The sequence below is a fragment of the Neltuma alba genome, unplaced genomic scaffold (genome assembly GCF_004799145.2).
Source record: "Neltuma alba isolate B1F8T4 unplaced genomic scaffold, ASM479914v2 tig00010243_pilon, whole genome shotgun sequence".
Classification (NCBI taxonomy): Eukaryota; Viridiplantae; Streptophyta; class Magnoliopsida; order Fabales; family Fabaceae; genus Neltuma; species Neltuma alba.
The window spans coordinates 111,497-130,897 of NW_021635172.1; the positions used below are offsets into that span (position 1 = coordinate 111,497).

General features: G+C 30.4%; 2 protein-coding genes across 2 annotated transcripts in view; one reads left to right on the top strand and one right to left on the bottom strand.

Moving 5' to 3' along the window:
• Nucleotides 1-3,388, top strand: part of LOC114755243 (ras-related protein Rab7-like) — a gene marked incomplete at its 5' end in the record, with an annotated part of 61,003 nt that extends 57,615 nt beyond the window's left edge. Inside the window, 3 exons of the mRNA XM_028944106.1 lie at nt 2,640-2,720; nt 2,878-3,023; nt 3,325-3,388. Coding sequence (XP_028799939.1) covers nt 2,640-2,720; nt 2,878-3,023; nt 3,325-3,388 — 291 coding nt within the window. The remainder of the gene's footprint in view (nt 1-2,639; nt 2,721-2,877; nt 3,024-3,324) is intronic.
• An 870-nt stretch (nt 3,389-4,258) lies between these two features.
• Nucleotides 4,259-7,549, bottom strand: LOC114755245 (receptor-like protein EIX2). Its single transcript, XM_028944107.1, has one exon. It carries the CDS (start codon nt 7,547-7,549, stop codon nt 4,259-4,261), a length of 3,291 nt encoding a protein of 1,096 aa, XP_028799940.1.
• Between the last annotated feature and the right edge of the window lie 11,852 nt (nt 7,550-19,401).

Genomic DNA, 19,401 nt, shown 5'->3' on the forward strand with positions numbered 1-19,401 from the left:
TTATAAGATATTTTCTAGAAAATTTTATTAACTTATACTTGTAAGTAACATTAAAAATCATAGTTAAATAATTAAAAACTTTAGAATACAAGTATGAGAACAAAAGAGAAGGGAATGTGTGAGGACAAATGAAGAGGAAGAGAGGGAAGGTTGGATTGTGTGAGATAGTTGCATGAAAAAAAATAAATGAGTTGAATATCTTCTAAAATAATATAGTTAAAAACAATGCAGGAACATAGGCAATATACTTACCATTTGAGCAAGCATACTCCTTTTAGACTATCTTTGATTTCATTTTTGGATTTGGCTTTCTTAGCTCCCTTATAATTTTTCAAACAACGGTGGATCATTACCAAAACAGCCTCTTCCTAAGCAAAACTTTATGTCATTAACATTTGTAGATAGGCTAAAAGGGAGTATCTTGCCTAAGGTAAGTACATTGCCTATGTGTTCTTGCAAACAACAGTGAAATTTTTCAAACAAAATTTCTTAACTCCCTTATAATTTTTCAAACAACAATAGATCATTACCAAAGTAGCCTCTCCCCAAGCAAAATTTTATGTCATTAACATTTTGATAAATTTTGCATATAGAGTTTTTAGTGAAAAAAGAACCATGGTCCTCCTTATTCTAAACTTTAAATCATGAGTAAACATATCTACTCTTTTCAAGTTAAATCATGAGCAAACACCTCTACTCTTTTCAGGGCTAACTGCTTTCATTTTTAGATTTGGCTTTCTTAGATTTTTATCCTCACCAAAGCAGCCTGACCAAATCTAAAAATGAACTATGGTCCTCCTTATTCTAAACTTTAAATCATGAGTAAACATCTCTATACTTTTCAAGGGTGACTGCTTTCATTTTTATATTTGGCTTTCTTAGATTTTTATCCTCACCAAAGTAGCCTCTCCTTAACATGGATTTGGTTCCTTTTATCACCAAAGCAAAACTCCTATTATTAACATTTTCAACAAATTTTGCATATAGAATCACCTATGGCAATTTTTTCGATCCTTTTATTTATAAAATATCTCAAAGTTTGGAAAGATACGATCAGCTATAACTTGGTGCCAGTGCAGAAAAACTAGAATAAATACTTTTAAACCATTGCAGCAAATTCAACGCAAGATAAAAATTGATTCCTCATTTCTATTCATGTGCTAACAGTGGCCAGTGCTGTTATTTGTTAGCCGTTGAAACACAGCCAAAATAAAAACAAAAAGATGAAGAAGAAGAGGTAAACATGAAAGAACTGAACAATTAGGAAGGAACTTCAAAATGATTCTGACTTGAGTCAATTGATTCCTTTTAGCATAATCCACGGACCATGTCTCCAATATCTGGAGTCATTTTTATTGATCATTGATAAACTTGTTGTTTAGCTATCAAAATACTAGAATTAAACTCTATAGTGTAGTGGAGTCAACCGTAGGTCGGTTCTCTTTGGTCTCTAGCTTTTAGAATTTCCAATTAATGAAGTTTAATTACAAATTAAGAGATGAAGTTTAATGACAAATTAAGAGAAGAGACGGCGATTTAAATTCTTTATTTCCAATCATCTAAAACTAATTGTTTTTCTGTGATGGAGGAGTGGAATATGGTAAGAGATGATATGTGATTGGCAACTCCTAGAGATAGTGTTCATCCTTGCCTCGCTTTTCTTTAGGATATGGAATTGATTTAACCCCCTAGTCAGATTGCAAACAGAATTAATCACATCTACAACGCAATATCATGTCTAACATGCAAATGTATCAAGTGAATCTTGAAACCAGAAAATTATATGCCTTAATCAAGAGGAGCATCTAGAATTGCAAGCAATCACAAAGGAGATTGTCCTCAAATGCCACCCTCAATCAAGTGATCATACAAATTCAAAATCACAGTGTCTAATAAACTTAAATCTAAGCTAATTAGAATTGAGAATCTGAATCTAGAGAAGAAACAAGATGAACTCTCTTTGTAGCGCTTCAGTTCCAGCAATGAACACCTTCCTAGGAGTCGAATGGATCGTTCATTCATTTCCAGTATGTCTTACATGGAGCCTCACACACCATGAAGCCTCTAGTTTTAGACTATGTCATCCATCTTGTTATTAAACCATTTTTTGGAGGAACTAGACTCATAATATCATATTTTCTTGAATACGTGGGTTCCAAAAATTAGCAATTTTGACGCTATTGTTGCTTTATTACCTTCAATTTTAATTTTTTCCCTATTTTCTTCACTTAGCCCTTTTATCTACACATGGCATTTTTGTCATCAATATCTTATATATTGTGCTTTAATAGCGTTTTAACCGAAGTAGAAGACAGCAACATTTTTGGTTATGGGAAATATATCCTCTATACATATGAAGTTAAGAGATTGCACTAAATTGGTTGCTTGTTTTTTTTTTTTTTTTGAAGAGATTTGAGTCCACCAAGTGTGATAATGTTAATATTTTGTTTGGTGAGGATGCATAACTGGAATACAGAACTTGATCAAAATTTCTTTTCTTATGCAATATTTGATTCTTCTACATCTTTATACTTGTTATCATTTTTATGTCAATATTTGATAGCCTTTTTTATCCTTTGACTTATGTTTTCTGGCTCAAGATGAGCTCCTATTAAGATAAAACTTTCATGGAAACACAGGTAAATGCTCTTAATATGAGAAAATTTCTGTTTATATTGCTTGAAAACAGGGTTCATATTGATGGGGGAAATAGTCGAGTGGTAATAAGCAGACGGTGATGTGTTTTGAAGTTTTCTCATAACCTATTTTTTAAAAAGAAAAATTTTCTAAGGGGAGTAATTGAACTCATGATCTTTTTTTCCAAACCATTGCCTTTCCTACCACCTAAGAAGCCTCATGTGGTTATCTTGAACTCAGGTGTCTGAGAAGAAAGCATTGGACTGGTGTGCGTCCAAAAAAAATATTCCTTACTTCAAGACATCTACTAAAGAGGACTACAATATAGATGTTGCTTTTTTGTGTATTGCTAAGATTGCTCTAGCTAATGAGCAAGGGCAGGACATGTAAGTTTTGCTTTAAATTGGGATGCACATATTCAAAATCATATCAAGATCTTTACATCTAATATATATATATATATATATATATATGTAGTATGCGCATGTGTATATATAAAATATAGGATATTTGTCTCAATCTTCAATAAGAATGATAGAACCTTAAGAAACCTAATCTTACTGGGAAATTAGGAAGATAATCTTACTAGCTAAACACTCAGTCGTAAACGATAGCAAGTGATCCTAAAAGAACAGAGCATAAAGGAAATATACATGCCAGCAAATAATGTTCCATTTTTAATTGCAGATGCTTTCAAGGTATTCCAAAAACTGTTCCTGAGAATGAGGAATGGCGTGGGTGTGCATGCTAATTCAAAAAATCCTTACTGATTTATCTGATATACTTGGCCCTCTGACCCCCATTTTTTGGGGTCCTGTAATGATTCTCCACCCTTTCCATCTTTCTTGTAATTCAATCATTTAGATTGGTTTGTGTTGGGAACTCACATTTGACCTTTGACTTGATCAATTTTTTGATTGTGATGTATTTGTTTAATTGATTTGCCACGAGTTGTTTAAGCTTATGTATTCATGTTCTTTTATAACAAAGTTGTTTAAGCAAAATGTTGTAAATGGCGTTTTATTGACAGTGTGCTTGATGTTAGGCTATTCTATTCTAAAAGATTTTGGTATCGTAAAATATCCTATTCTATTTCTTGGGCAAACAAAGTTCTTTTTTCTTTTCTTGCAGTTTTTATTATTTGGATTGAACTTGATTATTGGTGGTTACAGGTTTTGTAAGATGGAGTATTGCTTCCTCAAAGATAATGCATTGAATCTAGTTTTTTTTACAAATGCTAGTCAGTGATTAGCCTTTGTATGAAATTAAAACAAGCGAAGATTAAATAGAGTTTTATGCATGATATTATAGGCTGGTCTTTAAAGTGTAGATGTTACATCTTTAATGTTACTTTTTTGAAGATAATTTATAAAATAGATAGATAATTATGTATTGCTTAGTTTTATCTGTAATGCATATATTAAGAGCACAACTCTATCATTCCAACAAATATATTACAGTGGGATGACATTCAAAGTTGAATTACACAATCCTTGTAAATGAGTTTATTCATCAATTACATCATCATTATTGAAAAACATAATATGATTATGAGAGAGATAAATCACTTATCTTCTAAAAACACCAACCTTCCATGTGCAAATTAGGCCTCGATTTGCTTTTACCGATAGGAACTGTATTGCAGTTTATACCACATGCGATCAATAAATTGGAAATAAGCATACCTCCATGAACTGCTGTAGAGCAAAGGACCCACCACTATCCAGAACCCCACAATAAATCCAAATGCCATGCTCACAAAGAACCAATTGATTCCTTTAACATGAGGGACTTCTTCTTCTTTGCTGCTAGAGCTGTTTGATGAACAACTATTGTTGAGAGGAGGACCACATAAATCATAATTGCCAACAAAACTTGATGCTTCAAAGCTTTGTATTTGGGTTCCTGTTGGAATTTTTCCCGTCAAATTATTGTGAGACAAGTTCAGCATGCTCAAAAAGCTCAATTTGGACATGCTTGGCGGGATTTCACCTGTAAGATGGTTTCTTGAGAAGTCCATAGTCTCCAGTGATTCCATATTGCCAATATTTTGAGGAATTTTGCCAATAAAATCATTATTTGAAAGGTTCAAAAAATGAAGTCCCTTAAGTCCTGGAAGTTCTGTAGGTATCTCTCCAGATAATCTATTATTTGAGAAGTCGATACTAGTGACAAGACCAAGGTTGGAGCTGTAATCGTAAACCCTTTCTTTCAGCAATAATGGTTCAACTACCCATAGATCACTAGATACTAAGTCAAAGGAAATGTGTGACTCTAAACTATTATTTATTACCAACATGGCACTCAAATGGTTGATGCATTTTGGAAGATGTCCTGTCAACTCGTTATCTGCGAGGTCCAAGATTTGTAAGACACTCAAGTCGCAAATTTGATAAGGGATTGGACCAAAAAATTTGTTTGATCTCAGAACAAGAATCTTTAAGCTTGACAAACTTTGTCCAACCCAAGATGGAATCATTCCTGAAAATTGATTCTCTCCTAGATCCAAGCAAACAATGTCGCGTCTGTTCTTCAAAAAACTCAAAAAATTTCCAGAAAAAGTATTGTTGCGAAGGTTCAACATTTTCAACCATGGCAAGGAGGACATGGATGTGTGTAAGATTCCAGTGAAATGGTTGTTTCCTAAGTTCACTACCTCAAGATATGGCCACCTCGCCCAGCAATCAGGTACTTTACCTGATAAATTATTTGATGCCAAATTAAGAAAAAGTAACCCTGTCTCCTCTTGTTTATGACACAAAAAGCGAGTAATGGATCCTGAAAACCAATTGCTTGAGAGGTCTAAGTATTCCGTATTTTGTGATACATACGGTAATTGGCCATGTAACTTATTTGAGTTTAGATCAACAGCACCTTCAGAAAAAGTGTTTATTAGCATATTCGAAAGCTCTCCTTCGATATGATTGTGGGAGAGATTCAAATAATCGAGATTTCCAACCATGCCCCATAACCAAGTTGGAATTGAATCACAAATGTTGTTGTCGGAGATGTCCAAATGTGAAAGATACTTTAGTGATTGAATCCACGATGGAAAGTGGGGACCTGAATTCGAAGAAGCCAAAGCTAACACCTCCAAAAGTTGGAAAGAAGGATTCCAATTAGGGTCCACTTTTAATGTGAGTTGGTTTCTTTCTACCGATAATATTTGCAAGCGGGTAAAATTCACAAGGTGGGCTTCTTTTACAACTCCTTGAAAAAGATTATGTTCCAAAATAAGAAAAATCAATTTGCAGAGTAATCCCAGAATTTCAAAAGGATTTCCTTCAAGTTGATTTCTATTGAGAGTAAGAGACATCAAAGATGTTAGATTTCCAAATGAGCTAGGAAGTGCACCTTTAATGGAATTGCTAAATAGATCAAGATATTTTAGAGATGCAAGGTTTCCCAGTGAGTTAGGTATTGGACCTTGAATGGAGTTGCTAGAAAGATCAAGTGCAATAAGATTTTTGAAAAGACCAATCTGGTCAATGAGATGGCCAGATAATTGAGAACCACTCATATGAAAAATCTCTAGTGCATGGGAAACACATCTTGCTAAAAGAATTTTTAATATTTGAGAAATTTGCTGGTTGCACTTCATGTCTGAAATATCTAGTTTTTTCAAGTTGCAAAGATTTCCCACAGAAATTGGAATCGAACCTTCTAAATAATTTTCATGTAAATCAAGAGTAACAAGAGAAGTCAAGTTTCCAACATTCATAGAAATTGTGCCAACCAAGTAGTTTTGAGAGAGAATAAGGGACTTTAGATGACTAAAACTGTACAACCAATCAGGAATATAAGAGTTGAACTGATTGTCAGATAAATCAAGATGCTGAAGGAGAGTTAAGTTTTGAATACCAACTGGGATGGGACCTTGAAAACTGTTATTGTTTAATTGAAGATGAACCAATCTTTTCAGTTGAAATACCCAATTTGGAATCAATGAAGTGTGAAAATAAGAATCAGAAAGGTGAAGGACAGCTAGAGATGAAAAGTTTATGATGGATGGTTCAAAATGATGGTTGAAATCACATTCTAACAAGTGCAACTCTCTCAGGGAAGGAAGTGAATGTAGAACCTGAAACCAATCAAAGGTGTTGGATAGGTTTAAAGAACTCAGCTCAAGATGCTGAAGAGAAGAAAGAGCTGCAATCCATTGAAGGTTTTCAACAAATCCGAGATGAAGATTGATTAGATTTGAGAGGTTTCCAATTTGATGGGGGGTTCTTCCACTAAACTGATTATCTCCAAGATCAAGATATTGCAAATTGGAGAAATTTCCAATTTGATGGGGAATGCTTCCGTTAAATTCATTACCTCCGAGAGCAAGATATTGTAAATTGGAGAGTTTTCCAATTTGATGAGGAATGCTTCCTTCCAAATGATTGCTCCCAAGGTCAAGATAGATCAGATTGGAAAGATTCCAAAATTGAAGAGGAATGCTTCCACCAAACCCAGCATTAGAGAGGTTAAGATACGTCAAGCTTGTCATTGAGCCAAGAAAACCAGGAATGTGCATACCTCCAAAATCATTATTGCTCAAATCCAAATAATCCAAATGTTTCAGGTCAAGCAAAGAAGAATGTACCTGACCACCAAACATTAATGTCCCGTAAAATAGATCGCCATTGAACTGTGAAGGAGGTGGAGTCGTGAGATGGAGCTCAAGAACATGGCCTGTGATGTTGTGCCAAACAACTGAAGCCCAGCTGCAGCAATTTGCATGGAGAGACCAAGAGGCGAGCCTATTTGAAGGATCTGAGAGATGACTCTTCATCTTAAGTAAGGCATCTCGCTCACTTGGAAGGCATTGAACCTTATAAGATGTTCTGCAAATGCATAAATCAACATTGGATAAGGTAAGTAACCAAAGAAAAACAACCACGACGATATTGCAAGAACCATCCATGACTACGTCAACCAATGAGGTTTTTGCTAACAATTTTTTTGTGCTTCGATGGACATGCAACTCTTGGAGAAGAGAGTAGCTAGTATTTATAATGTCACTTTCGATTTTTTTTTTTTAATACATCAAAAAACTTTTCTTTTTAACTTCATTTTTCATCATGTAAGGAGTTTATTTTAAGGATAACTTTTTTATCTGTTATAAAAGATTTTCAAATATTCTTTATTAAACCCTTTTATTTTAAAGAGTGCTAAAATAAAAAGAATTTAATACACATTTAAATAACTTGCTGAAATAATTCTTTTATTCTCTTGTTATTGTATGAAGATATTAAAATCATCAATGACAATAAAGGTATTGAGGTAAACGTGGGTGTTCTTGGGTTCAAAGGAACAAACAAGAAGCTTCTACAGTTGTCCCCATTTTTTTCTGGGACCAATGAGTCTACTCGTGGCTGGTCAACTACGGTATGTAATTTTTTGAATCTGCAAAAAAAAAAAAGTTTTAAAATAAAAATTACTCACAGGCTTAACGAACATGAATTTTATTGCAGAAAGTTGCTGGTTATTTGTATATAGGGCCATAACTATTTTCTTGCAGAAAGTTGCTTATTTTAAAAAAAAACATAATGCATAAATTAAGAAAATACGAAAAACTCTAAATAATTGTTTTTGAAGCCACATGATCGTTATTATGCATTAGTGGTTAGAATTTTTTTTTTCCCATGAACATTGGTGGTTAGAAAAATGGCCCATCATTTAATTGAGTGATATGAACGGGTCCTTTGTTATTGTCTAACCTGCCGTGTTGCTCAAGTTGGGTTCTATCTATTGAATACGTCCTGTAATGCAAAAATTTAGGTAATGAATAAGAGAAATAAAGATAAAAATATAATAAAGTTTATTTATATAATTTTTTATGTATTGAAAAGGAAAATTAATTTCATCCATCGAGTCCACGTAGTTTTTTTTTTTCTTGTAAACCTTCTATATGTAAGTATAACAAATAAATCCTTCATACACACACACAAGGTGTTTAATTCTTTCTTGTTACAAAGGATGATCAAATTACGTCGTCAATCCTTTTGTTTTTACAAATGTCACAATAAAAACAATTTCAACATAACATTTTTTTTTCTAGACACAAATATTTTTCTATTGGAAGCAATTATGTTCAAAGTATTGTCAGGTATTAAATGTAAGTACATCTCTTAACAGAAATTAAAATCTTAATTCACGATATTATAAGAAGAAACCAACCCCTTCTGCTAAATCTAACCAACATTTAATTAGACCACCAAAAGAATTATTTCGTCAAAAGTGATGGAATTAATGTTGAAGATAGAAAATTATTGTGGGCCATTCTATCCATATTTGTTTGTATGGAGTTGATTAGAGACTAGTCAAATAAAATAAAATAAAATTGACAGGATAATGATGAAAAAGAAAATTAATTAATGTGGTGATTCTATTGGTGTTTGCATGTAAGTTGATTATTATAGACTAATAAACAACCACATGATTAGCGGCAACGTATGTAATGGGATTCCAACTTCCTTGCTATTATTTTTGTCCCTAGCTATTATGAATTTAATAATTTTTCCACACAATAACAGTTCATGAAAAGGACTATTTTTCTTTGGATCGGAGAAAATAAATTGCTAATGTATCTGCTGTGGAAAATTATGTTTTGTAGTTATAAGTCTTTCATAATTGAATTGTCATGGAGAGATATTCACATTTAGTATCCATTGTGTTTAGAATAGAATTGTTTATAGTAAAAAGATACTTACACGAATCCAGAGGTAAAAATTTTGTAATTGAGTTATTATGTTTGTGCGTGTTAAAATCCCAAAGTTATAGGCGAGATGATTCTTAAATCATAATTCAACTTTTTTTTTTAAGTCTTTCATTATTGACTTAATGTTGTTGTCCGTCAACTACGACAAACATATAGATACAATCATAAAATTCATAAGGTTACATCCAACCACCATAGTTTTTCAAATTTTGCTATAAAAAAAGTTTTAAAGTTTTAAATTTTTAAATTACTTAAAAGGATTAAAAAAAGACTTGAATGAATTTTTTCATGATTGGAAAGGACATTTTCTAATAATATAATTATCTCCCAATTGATAATGCATGCACAAGTTATATAATATACTACCTCCAGTCCATAATATAAGATCTAATTAATTAATTTGGAGAAATTAAGAAAGTTATTAAATCACTCAATTATAGCATATGTTACACAATTTCTCTAAAATGTTTACATGTATTATTAGATTATATATATCAATCTATAAGAGTGAAAAACTAGTTTAGAGAAAAACAACAAATATAAATACTTTAGGATAATTTATTAACTTCTATTCTTTAATCTCTTCAAATAAATTAACCGAATCTTATATTAAGAATTGGGGAGATAATAAGAAAGTTATAACCCCTGCTGTTTGAAGTTAGAATAATGGCCCATCATCTCATTAATTGAAAGGGATAGGACGTTCTCTATTATTTTCTAACTTGCTGTGTTGTTGGGTTGGGAAGTACCTAAACACGTCTTGTTGTGTAGAAAAGTTAGTCACCTAATTAATGAACAAGAGAAATTTTTTATCTTGAAAAGGAAATTTAATTTATTTTCATCCATCAAGTCCAAATTATTTTTTGCTTGAAAATCTTCCTAAGTATGAGTATCAAGCAAACCCTATCTATATTTAAGGAAACTTGTATGTTTGAGGGATGTTCAGCTTATTTAGTTAATCCTTTTATGTTTAGAATATCGCCAAAATATAAATAATTTCAACATGACATCTAAGTACCTCGCCAACATATAATTCTATTTACCACTATTATCTTGAGCACATCACAATTATCAATATTCAATGTAGTAATAAAATGTATCAGAATGGCACTATTTATAAGAAAAAGAAATGAAAAAGAAAGTGATAGGAAAGTGGTGAATATTGAAAATTATTGTCGCGGGCCATTCTATATACATACTGATTAACAGCCACATGTGACTTTGGTCCCCACTTTCAAATTGTCGACATTTAAATAACTAATAAAAGAGACTATTCATTGTTTGGCAGGAGAAAAAGTTGTTATAGTATTTTCTTAATACAAGTCACTTTAACTAATTCATTGAAATAAAAATAATAATAGTTAACTCATTAAATTTGTTTTAAATTGAAATTTTTTTTTTCAACTTGACCTATGTTAAATGAGATTGTCTAAAGAAGAGAGAAAAATATATAAAAAGTTACGTTTAAGCATTAATTATAAGGACAAAATCAACGAATAAGCATATTAATTACTCTCCAAGTGATTTATATTTTTGGACCAAACAAATCTCTATAAGCGACTTATATTGTGGATTATAGACCAATAAACACCCCCATTATCAGTCTCAACGTGTGGAATGGGATTCCAACTTTTTTGCTATTATTTGTCCCGACTTTTAAATTTTCCACTCAAGGAATAATAGTTCATGAAAGAAACTATTTAATATTATTTGGAGAAAATAAATTGTTAATATGTGTTCTGGGAAATTATGTTGTTGTGGTTATAATCTAGCTTTCCATAATCGAATTCTTGTTAAGAGATATGCATATGTTTAATATTTGGCCATACCTTAAACATAATTACTTCCAATAAAAAGATGTATACCTGTGCATATACTGTGAAACAAGACAAATTGCAAGGTATGCCCCTTGAGGAGATGCCCTTTATCCCCAATATAGGAGCCAACTCACCTCGAAGTCTAGGGTACAGACTACTTCTCTAGTCTTGTTTATAAGGTAGAGAGAGAAGATTTTTCTTGATTCTATTTATAAATCATTTCATTAAATCTTTAGTACGGATTTACTATTTTATCCTTTATTTATTGCAATATTGATAGTTTTTTTTTTTGAAGATGTATGTATTAAATAAGGGTGAAGTTAAAAAGTTGTTGTATTTTAATAAAAAATTAATACAGTTTAAGATCTTTCTTGATCTGTGTGAAACGTGCTGAAAATACCTTTAAAATTATAAAGTTACAGTAGAGATGCTTCTTAAGTCACAGTAATTCAAACAATTTTGGTAAGTCTTTCATTATTGATTTATTGCTCTTGTGCCCGTCAACCACGGCTAACTTATCATGAGGTTACTAAAAAGCTTTAAAAGTTCAAATTACTCAAAATTCAAGGATAAAAAACTTGAATGAGTTTTGTTGTGGTGGATAAATAAATAATATATGCTTCCAACCTATGTTATTAAACTTACAAATCTAAAAAACTTGTGATAGGAATGTACACTCGTAAGAGTTTACTATTAAGAATAAGTAACTATTAAACGTATATAATAAAATAATAAAATGTAAAAATGACTATAATTTTATTGAATATATTTCAAATTCAAATAATTGAAATTAAGTCCATAAATAATAAATATTTATAGTTTATCATACTTAAGAAAGAAATTTTTATAAATTTTTTATATAAAATCACTAATCATAATCAAATTTTAAAAAATTAATATGAGTTTAAGAGTGAATTAATACGATTTTGTAAGTTAAAAATATAAAAATAATAAACTCTGTGTGTAAATTTGTGAGTTCAACTGAATTTACAAGTAACATAAATTTAGAGCGAATCGACACGATTTGGTAAGGTAAAAATATATAACTACTAAATTTAAAAAGTCAACTGACAAATTTAACCAGAAATGCTCCCAACAATTTATTTTCCCTTAGAAAGTTGTAGAATAGATCGTGGAACTGCAAAGAATATTAAAATTAAAACTGATTGCTGTGGGATTTGAGATCTTTTATTATATTAAAATTTGTTCTGATAAAAAAATTAGAAGCTAAATGATATAATTATCTCCCTATTGATAGTGCGTTACGCTCTTTTGGTCTTATTTATAAAGAAGAGAAAATGCTTTTCTTGATTTTATTTATAGGTCATCTCATTAAATTTTTAATATAAACGTATTATTGTATCCTTCATTTATTGTAACCTAGATGATTATTCTTTTAAAGATATGATATCAACTAAAAAAAGTTAAAAGTTATTATATTTTAAAAGAAAACTAATTTAATTTAAAATGTTTCTTATATAAAATATGCTAAAAATATCGCATAAATAGAATCACATCACATCACAGTATAATATAAGAAAGTTATAACTCAAAATGTTTGAAACAATAGTGGCCCACCATGTCATTATTTGATATGGATCGGACATTCTCTGTTATTTCCCAACTTGCCGTGTTGTTAGGTTCGGAGCCGCGCGTATTGATCGCGTCCTGTTTTGTAGAAAAATCAATCACATAATTAATGAATAAGAGAAATTATTTTATCTTGAAAAGGAAATTTATTTTCATCCATCGGGTCCTAATTATTTCTTGCTTGAAAATCTTCCAAATATGAATAACAAGCGAATCATATCAGCTCCTCTTATCATATTTATAAGGCAGAAAGAGAATATTTTTCTTAGTCCTATTTATAAGTCACTTTATTAAATTTTTGACATGAATATACTATTTTTTCCTTTATTTACTATAGTATAAATAGTTATTTTTTAAAAAAAATGGTGTATGTATCAAATAAGAATAAAGTTAAAAAGTAGTTATATTTTAATGGAAAGTTAATGTAATTTAAGATTTTTCTTGATTTGTATGAAATATATTAGAAGTATCTTATAAATAAGATCATATGAGTATATTTAAGAAAAGTTATTTGTTCAAGGGATGTTCAAATTATTTAGCCATTCATTTTATGTTAAGAATATCGCCAAAGTACAAATAATTTCAATATGACATCTAAGTACCTCGGCAACGTATAATTCTATTTTGCACTTTAAACACATCACCATTGTCAATATTCAACGCAGTAATAAAACGCATCAGAATTGCACTATTTACCGGAAAAAGAAATGAAAAGAAAATGATAGGATTAATGATGAATATTGAAAATTATTGCAGTGGGCCATTCTATGTACATATTTGTCTCCAAGAAGTTGACCAAGGGGTAATGACTAATTAACAACCGCACGATGTCGGTCCCAACTTTCAAATTTTCCGCATTTGAATAGCTCATGAAAAAGACTATTCACTGTTTGACAGGAGAATCATTCATAATACAAGTCATTTTAGCTAATTCTTAAAACCAAAAACTAATAGTTAATTCCTTAAATTTGTTTCAAACTGAATTTTTTTTAACTTTACCTATATTAAAAGAATTTGTGAAGTAGACAAAAAATATAAAGAGTTACATTTAAACATTAATTGTAAGGACAACATTGACAAATAACTATATTCATTACTCTTCAAGTAACTTATATTTTAAACTAAACTATTCTTCTAAAAGTGACTTATATTATGGATTCAGGGAGTATGCGTGTGGAAAATCTTTTTATTATTATGTGTATTAAAAAGAGCAAAGTATTTAACTATTATTTAAGTCTTTCACCATTGACTTTGTATTCTTATGCCCGTCAAGAACGCAAAGATATACATATAATCAAGTCTCTAGATGAAGACCAAAAAAAAAAAACTCTAGAAAAAAGAAAACAGAATTGATAGGATAATGACAACAAAGTAAATTAATGTGGTCAATTCATAGGTGTTTGTATGTAAGTTGATTATAGATTAACAAACAACCACATTATTCTCAATGTGTGGAATGAGATTCCAACTTTGCCATTATTTTTGTCCCAACTTTCAAGTTTTCCAAACAAGAATAGTTCATGAAAGAAACTATTCATTATTTGGAGAAAATAAATTGTTAATATGTGTTTTGGAAAATTATGTTTTTGTGATTATAGAGTAACTTTTCATAATCGAATCCTTATTGAGAGATTCTCACATTTAATGTTTAATATCTAGTCATACCTCAAATAAAATTACTTTTAATAGAAAAATACTTATGCATAGTTAAAAAAATATATTTTATGATTTTTCTGAAGAAAAAAAGTATTTTTCTATTAAGTCATATTTTTGTGCATGTTAATTAAAATTGGCAAAGTTATGATCAAGATCCTTTTTCTGTCATAATTCAACTTTTTAATCTTTTAAGGAGGTGTTTGGATTTGGCTAAAAGTGCTTTCTAAAAGCAATTTTTCACAAATTAAGACAAATTCCTTCACATATTTATTTTGCATCTCATAGAAGAATTTTTAAAACCATAATTTTATTTCTACCTAAACATTTCCTAAGTCTTTCATCATTGACTTATTATCGCTTTTGTTCCCGTCAACTATGGCAAATATATATACACAATCATAAAATTCATTAGAAGTTCACATCCAAGCATCATGAATTTTCAAATTTTGCAGGTAAAAAACTTTAAAAATTCAAATTAATTTCTCCAAACTCCAAAGGCTCAAAAACTTGAATGAATTCTGTTATGATGGGATAAATATTACGTGCTCCCAACTATTTGCTTCTAGAAAGTTGCCGCTTAGGTTGTGGAGCTTCAAGGAATATTTAAAATTATTACAATGACATTTCTGATCTTTTATTATATTAATTCTCGACTCTAATATAATAAATACACAAGTTATAATATAAGAAATTTACAACTTAAGCTATTTAGAGTTATCACCTTAGCTCGCAAGACTTAATTCTTAAGTGTATGATATGATAAAAGAAAACTAATTAAAACTCACTTCTGGTAGTTGCAATGGAATTTTACAACTATTATTATTGCTCTTGCTATGTCTCAAAATATTGGCAAGAAAAAAAAATCCTTGTTGGCTTATAATAGATAGAATTTTTTTTTTATCACTGAATAATATAAAGGGAAAATTTCATTCAAGAACCCTTGCAGCCAATTAATATCATTCAACCCCCAAAACATTTGAAAACCTTAGTCAACCCCTTGAACCAAAATAAAATCAAAATTTAAGGATGAAATTACAATACTACCCCTCCTTTTTATTTTTTTAAAAAATAAATATTAATGGTTGTCGAAACAGAGGTCAAAGGTCCGGCCGCTAACGTTCAGCCGGCCGGATTGGAGGTCAAAGCTCTAATGGCCGGCTACCAGACTCTGGCAGCTGAAGGATCTCTCTTTCTTTTTTTTTTAAATAAGGTGACCAAAAGAAGGTTTGAACCCATGACCTCTTAACGCACCTAAAGTAACGTGATTACCAAACCAACCAAACCATTTAGTTATATGATGCAAAGAAATATAGATATGACAAAACAAATTCAAGTATTTAAGTGTAAATGAACAAATGAAATTTAGCAATACACAAAAAAAATTTGGCTATTTACAAGTAACATAATGGAATTCACAACTCCAAATACAAGTGTTTATATGTGAATAAGCAAGTGAAATTTGAATATTTACAATAAAAATTTATAGATTTATAACCCAAATTCGGCAATTCACAAGAAATATAAGATAATTCGCAATCCCAAAGGTAAGTGTTTGAGAGTGAATAAACAAGTGAAATTCAGCAATTTACAACAAAAATTCAGCTATTTATAACTCAAATTTAGATATTCACAAGAAACATGAATATTACAAAACCTATAAGAAAATCCACAACCTCAAAAGTTTTGCTAATTAAGGCATCGGATCTTGTATTCAAGGAGGCTTCATTTGATTGTGAATTTCATTATGCTTCTTAGACGCATTGTGCATTAATTTAAATCATGCTTCAAATATCTAGATTTATTTTTTTTTAACTTGTGAATCTATTTGTTATGATCTATTAAATATATAGAAGTTATGAGTTAATTATCAAAGGCTTTGATATATGTGTGTGTGGAGCCAGAAGAAATGAAGATTGTACATGAAAAATAGTATTATTGACAATATGTTGTCCATGTAACATTTATTTATATTGCAAACCATATTTTAATATTTTATTCATTGTGAAAAATTATAATATAATTACATTACAATGTATCTGATGAGCACAAAATGGGTAACAGGGCTAACTTGAGATCATTAGTATTATGAAGAAACAAAAATTAAATACAGGCAATACGTAATTAATTCTAATACGATGTTACATATTCCTTTTTATTCAACCAAGCCTTAATTAGCAAAACTAAGAAGTTGCCAGTCTTCACTTAATGTCGCCGGAAGCAATGAAACCTCCCTAAATAAAAGCTCCGGTGCCTTAATTAGCAAAACTTTTGAGATTGTGAATTTTCTAAGTTTTGTAATATTTATGTTTCCTATAAATCTCTGAATTTGAGTTGTAAATTACTGAATTTTTGTTGTAAATTGCTGAATTTTAATTATTCATTCACAATTAAACACTTACATTTCGGATCGCGAATTCCTTTATATTTCTTGTGAATCGCCAAATTTGGGTCATAAAACCATGAATTTTTGTTGTAAATCTTCAAATTTTACTTGTTCATTCACACATAAACGCTTGTAGTTGGAGTTGTAAATTCTATTATGTTACTTATAAATTGCCAAATTTTTGCTATGAATTACTAAATTTCACTTGCAAATTGGTTGAATTTCACTTGTTCATAATACTTAGAAACTTGCATTTGTTTTATTATATCTATGTTTCTTTGCATTATATAACTAAATGGTTTAGTTGGTTTGGTGATCATATTACTTTTGGTGTGCCAAGGGGTCATGGTTTCAAAACCCTTCCTTGGCCACTTTATTTTCTTAAAAAAAAAATCCTTTAGCTACGAGCTCCAACCTCTAACGCCACCCATCAAAGCGCCGGCTACCGGACCTTCAACCTCTGCTTCGACGACCATTAATATTTATTTTTTAAAGAAATAAAAAGAAGGGGTAGTATTGTAATTTTATTCTCAAAATTTTAATTTCATTTTGGTCCAAGGGGCTTGATTGAAGTTTTCAAATGTTTTGGGGGTTTACTGATCAGCGAGAGAAAGTTTGGGTTTTCAATAGAGTTTGAATATCTGGTGTCTTTTTCTATATATGCCCATGAATCTCAAGCGTAGTCCATTGCACCATGAACCATGAGTCTCTGAGCTTGAATATATTCTATTGGACTGAGCTCCTTGATTTGCCTTGAATCGGCATGAACCATGAGTCTCTGAGTTAGCTTTTTGAATATATTCTATTGGACTGAGCTCCTTGATTTGCCTTGAATCCGCATGAACCATGAGTCTCTGTGTTTTCTTACTAGCATTGTTTATGGTTGTTGGTTGGATTTGTACATTTAACAAGTGTGGGGAAGAGATTTTTTGTCGTGTTTTTTGCTTTTCAAAAGGAGGGAGGAAAGACTTTTGTCTTTATTTTTTTTTCTTGTCTTGTTTTAGAGAAGAAAAATTGAAAAAAAAAATCGTAACTTTCAATAAGATTCAATGACTTTTAGACTAGTGAGCATATTTGGGCCTTGTTTTTATTCTTTTTATGTCTGCGATCCCCTTTGTAACATTGACTTGATTCTTATAATTGAGATTATATTTATATTTGCATGCATGAAGATACTTTAGGTGTTCTTTTCCTTTTTAATAGATATATATATCCTTTGTTTATTTATTTCTTTTTTAGAAGTTCTTAAGCGCAACAGGAGGGCCGCCTCATTTCTATATGTCTTTTAATGCATTCTATTTATATTCTGAAAATTTAAAATTTTGGGTTTTTTTTTGGGGGGGGGGGGGAGAGGGAAGCTCTCTTCCCCTCTCATTCGCAATGACGTGCTCAGAATAAGTTCCACCTTTCCCTCTCTATCTACACTCACTCTCCCCCTCATACATGTATCCTAAAAATTTTGATTTCAATTATTTTGTATGTTATGTGGCAATAGTTATAAGTTAATAAAATGTAGAGAAAATATGTTTATAGTTAAAGCGGTGCAATATATTTTTTCTATTTTAAAATATATTTTTTTAAGAAAATATTCCTTTAAATGTCTTTCTTTAAAGGATTGAAATGTTGGCAACGTACTACTAAGATTTTTTATTTTAGATACTTTAATCCATGTTTAAATCTTAAAGAACTTTCCCGTCATTTGTTATATAAGAAAACACGGATTCCAACTTAACTTACTCAAAATATAAATATAGAATGATAAAATTTAAAGCATTTAACATTTTAATTATAAGATTAAACAATTTAATTATAACATTTTAGCTTACCCTTTTCTACAATTAAATTAAAAAAAACTTGTATTTGAACTAGAAAAACATATTATAATCCATTTTTATGATGAAGCGTATGATACTCCTTTTATTTTTTAATTATGAGATATTTTCTAGAACATTTTATTAACTTATATTAGCAAGTAACATAAAAAATTATAGTTAAATAATTAAAAATTTTAGAATACAAGTAAGAGATAGTTGCATGAAAAAAAATAAATGAGTTGAATATATTCTAAAATAATATAGTTCAAAAAAAAAATTGCAAGAACATAGGCAATATACTTTCCGTTTGAGCAAGCGTACTCCCTTTTAGGCTATCTTTGATTTCATTTTTGGATTTGGCTTTCTTAGCTCCCTTATAATTTTTCAAACAACAGCTGATCATTACCAAAACAGCCTCTCCCCAAGCAAAACTTTATGCCATTCACATTTGTAGATAGTTGCATGAAAAAATAAATGAGTTGAGTATGTTCTCAAATAAATATAGTTCCAAAAAAAAAAATGCAAGAACACATAGGCAATGTACTTACCTTAGGCAAAGTGCTCCCTTTTAGCCTAACTATGATTTCATTTTTGGATTTGGCTTTCTCCCTTATAACTTTTCAAACAACAGTGGATCATCATCAAAGTAGCCTCTCCCCAAGCAAAAGTTTATGTCATTAACATTTCGATAAATTTTGCATATAGAGCTTTTAGTGAAAAAAAAAGAACCATGGTCCTCGTTATTCCTAAACTTTAAATCATGAGTAAACATCTCTACTCTTTTCAAGGCTGACT